General features: G+C 38.1%; 1 protein-coding gene across 1 annotated transcript; it reads left to right on the top strand.

Annotated features, from left to right (window-relative positions):
• Positions 1–426: 426 nt before the first annotated feature.
• On the top strand, positions 427–2,112 carry LOC147495495 (uncharacterized). The gene has a single exon (XM_086568385.1). It carries the CDS (start codon positions 427–429, stop codon positions 2,110–2,112), a length of 1,686 nt encoding a protein of 561 aa, XP_086424511.1.
• The last annotated feature ends 2,182 nt before the right edge of the window (positions 2,113–4,294 follow it).

The raw sequence follows: 4,294 nt of genomic DNA, 5'->3' as shown, positions 1-4,294 counted from the left end.
ATTAACTTTCATCAAGCATTTTCAAAGTACCAAAAGGTAAAAGTTTTATTGGTTTTGTTTTATATTACGTTAGTTTATGAAGAAAAGTAAGTTTTTTTTTTTTTTATCAAAAACTTATTTTGGTGGCCTAAGTTTTTTTTTTTTTTTGTATACAGATAATGGCTTCTTATGAAAAAAGAGAATTTGTGATACATTATGGAGGTCGGTTTGAAAGGGCTACACTAAGTGATGGAACTGCGGGATTTTCGGTTGATAAGTACGTTAATGGCAAAACCACTAAACTACTTAACGTTGATGGTGACTGTGTTTGTTTTCTTGATTTTGTTAGTTCTGTAGCTACCTCGGTGTCATGCCCTTCTGATGCATTTTTAAAGATAGTTTATCTGTTGGGTGGTTACGATAACTTGTTCTAGTGACGAAGATGTCATGTTGATGTGGAAAGATCTTGAGGTTGATCCATATGGATTTTCACACATATTTGCTGGTTGGGATGATGTGGAGATTATACCAACCCCTTGTGCTTTGCCACCTCCTAGATCTACGGTGGTAGTTGACGATGATGAGATCCCGATAATTGTAGTTGAAGATGATGATTTTCCGATAGTCGCAGTTGAAGAAGCTAGCAACAGAAAGAGAATAAGAGAGACTAGTGTTGAGCCGGCTATTGAACTCATTTTGGACTCTACACCTCAGCATCGAAGGGGTAGTTGGGTTAAAATGGAAGAGGTTGACATTAGTAACATCGAGGCAGAAGAAGAGTATCACAGCAATAACTCCTCCGAAGGTGAGTCGGATGATGACTTTGTCCAACCTCAAGATGGAGGTTTCTCAAAAGATGCAGACAATGTTTTTGCTAATGAAGATAGTGACAATGAAGACATTAGATTAAATGCAGAAAATGTTTTACAAGTTGGGATGCAGTTGCCAACCATTTTAGCATGCAGAAAGTTTTTGAAGAATTACTGCATAAAAAACAAGTTTGTTGTTACATACGTAAAAAATGAGCGTTATAGAATCAGGGTGAAATGTAAGGCTGATGGCTGTCCTTGGTTTGCTAATTTTAGAAGGTTAGCTTCTGATAGACACACAATTGAATGCAAGAAAATGTGTGGTGACCATGTATGTACTGCCGATGAAAACAACAAAAATCCAATGGCTGATTGCAATTGGATAATGGAAGTTGTGGAAGATGGAATCAAGAATCATCAGAAGTCATACAAGCCATTTGACATTCAAGAAGATTTGTGGTGGAGTTTTGGTGTGAAGGTTAGTTATTGGAGTGCATGGCATGCAAGAGCTAAGGCACTTCAGAACTTGTTTGGGAGTTATGAAGATAGCTATAATTTAATACCTGAGCTTTGTAACCAAGTCTTGATTAGTAACCCTGGGTCCATTGCAAAATACTGTAGAAGTGATGATGGTCGTTTCTTGGGTTTGTGTGTTGCTTTTGAAGCCTCATTGGATGGATTTGTTAATCCTTGCAGACCCATTATTGGGTTAGATGGCTGCTTTTTGAAAGGAAAATTTGGTGGTCAATGTCTCAGCATCATTAGGTTGGATGGTGATAATGGGTTATTCCCTATAGCTGTGTACATTTGCAGAAGTGAGAGTACTGAAAGTTGGACTTCATTTCTCGAGCATTTAGCCCCATATCTGAATATGCACCCTTTACCACTCACGATAATTTCCGACAGACAGAAAGGACTTGTGGGAGCAGTTGTAGATGTTCTACCGGAGGCCTCGCATAGGATGTGTTTCAGACACATGTATCAAAACTTTAAGAAGGAACACAAGGGTAGTCATCTGGAAAATTTAGCTTGGGACGCTGCGAGGGCATATAAATTGATAGATTTCAATAGAGCCATGGAAAAGCTTGAGGCTGAGGACAAAGATGCAAAAGCTTGGTTAGACAACCTTGAGCCCTGCGTGCAAGCATGGGCTAGGGTCGCGGTTGACCATACATCTAAGAGTGATCACATAACAAACAACTTCTCGGAATCATTCAACAAATGGATTTTGGAGTTGAGGGACAAACTGATTGTGACTTTCATTGATGGGTTGCATATTGCATTTATGAAAAACATTTATGATGAGAAAACAAGTTGCAAATGAATTAGGAGAGAATGAGGTTCTTCCAAGGGTGAAGAAGCTTATTGCCAAGTATGTCAAGTTGATTAACAATTACATTGTTGAAGATCATCAAAGTGATCATGTGTATATGGTGAGGACTTCGAAGATGGAACTAGGTGGGAGGTAAACTTGGTGACCAAAGAATGCACGGTGTATTAAATGGCAATTGTCGGGACTCCCTTGTGTACATGCAGTGGCTGTCTTACATCCCATGAGGTGTGATTGGGTGGACTACACTCATCCATATATGAGTGTCGAGCATACAAGGAAAATTATCTTTGGTTCTATTAGATGGGGCCGATCTCAATGGCGGGACAAAATGTAAGTATATCTATATATTTGATTTTATAGTTGCCGATAAGAGCCCAAAACTGTAGTTTTAACCCCTTAATAATCATTTGTTAGACCAATTATGTGAATAATAAGTAAGAGTTAACACCGATTACGCGTTTTTATGCATTTAGGGCTTCAAAGTCCATTTATGTGAAATGTACCACTTTAGCGAGATCTGAGGCAAAAGTCGTGAGAACTTCCAAAGCCGTATCTTTGGACTCGGACCCCGAATTGGGCATACCTTATGTCAAAACGACCGGCTCGGAAAGAGCTTTGTAATGGTCCAAGCCTTGACCCAATCAGAGGAGCAGAAGTGGACGAAAAGTCTGTTGAAGCCAACTGCAGCTGAAGAGGCCTTTTTGGACTGAAAGAATTGGGTTTTGGGCCTGATTCTCTGGCCCAAACCCTGGCTCCAAGCCCATGCACGATTTTTTAGATTTGGATGTATAAAAACAAAAGCTTCATTCTTTGTTAATGGTAGATAGTTAGACCTAGATTAGAATTAGATTAAGTAGCCATTAAACCTTAGTTCTAGATCTAGTTTTCATTAGATTAATTAAGTTTAATTTCATTTCAATTCTTGTTTTAGATTAAACTCTCAAATTATTGTTCTTGATTGATTAGATAATAAAATAGTTGTTCTTTTGTCAATTTTGATTTCTAGATCTAATTTCCATTATTGTTTGTTATCATTTCATAGTTATTAATTAGATTTCGATTATTGTTTAGTGAAATCGCATAAAGTTAGAATCTTTTCATTATGTTTAGTTTAGATTTAATGGGAATTGTTAGTTTGATGAATCAAGGCTAAATCCTCCATTAGAGGGTTTGATGAAGCCTTGATGAAAACTTAGTGGTTAGTATAGAATTGGTTGTAGAATCTATTCCACTCTAGAAAGTCGTGTTTAAGCCATGAGAATGGGTGGGCGACTTCACATGCTAGTTAAGTACTTTCGGTAGAAATGCCATGAACACTAGGGATTAGAACTTCGAATTTCTTGCCGTAAGAAGCGTGAGAATCGAGATACAAGAATCTATACTAGGTTATTAAGTTGGATTCGAGGTGGATTCAATTCCCTCAATCCTTTATCTAGATTCAAAAACAAGCATATTTCCATAGTATTAAGTAGTTAAATTCAACGTAGACTCATTTTAGTTTCATGTAGTATAACACCCTTCGTAAAAGCTCTCATCGACTTAAGAGTGACTAGTTAGACTTAGAAAACAATCCATGCTAGGGAACTAGGAGTGGAACGAACCGCACTCCATTTAGTGCAATTCGCATTGAGAGTAGAAGCTTTGATAATGGACTTCGTAAAAGAATAGTTTAGTTTACTTACGTTTTGGATTAAGTAGTTCATTTTTGTAGGTAAACTACTCATTTTATACTTATCAAATGGCACGTGCCATCTTAGTTGCACTTTAGCATTGTTTTCTTTGTAGAAGTAGTCATTTTAAGTCCCATTAAACCCACCCACCCTTGTTTGATTCATCGCGTGGTTATTCGTTTGCGTCGAAAAATTCGAAAAAAATAAATACCGAAAGGAGGCGACCCGCTATGTTCTTGGAATTTCATCAATACACCGAGCGGCGCCCTTCAAAGAGAGACCAGCTAAGTTCTGTAATTTTCTTCTACTACGCAGGCGCCCGCTGCTCGAGGAGAGCCACCGGCCGCCAAGATTACTGGAACTCGAATTTTTAAGATTAAGCGCGCCAGCGCCCTTTTGGAATTCGGGATTTCCGCAGTTTGATTTGAACTTCAAGTTGTCAAGTTTTTGGTGTTCTATTCTCTTATAACTGAACACGCGTAAACAAGACGCTATTCATAAAG

The sequence above is a fragment of the Coptis chinensis genome, chromosome 6 (assembly GCF_015680905.1).
Source record: "Coptis chinensis isolate HL-2020 chromosome 6, ASM1568090v1, whole genome shotgun sequence".
In the NCBI taxonomy this organism is placed as follows: Eukaryota; Viridiplantae; Streptophyta; class Magnoliopsida; order Ranunculales; family Ranunculaceae; genus Coptis; species Coptis chinensis.
Note: the sequence above shows the minus strand (reverse complement) of the source record. Positions and strands in the feature narration are given on the sequence as shown.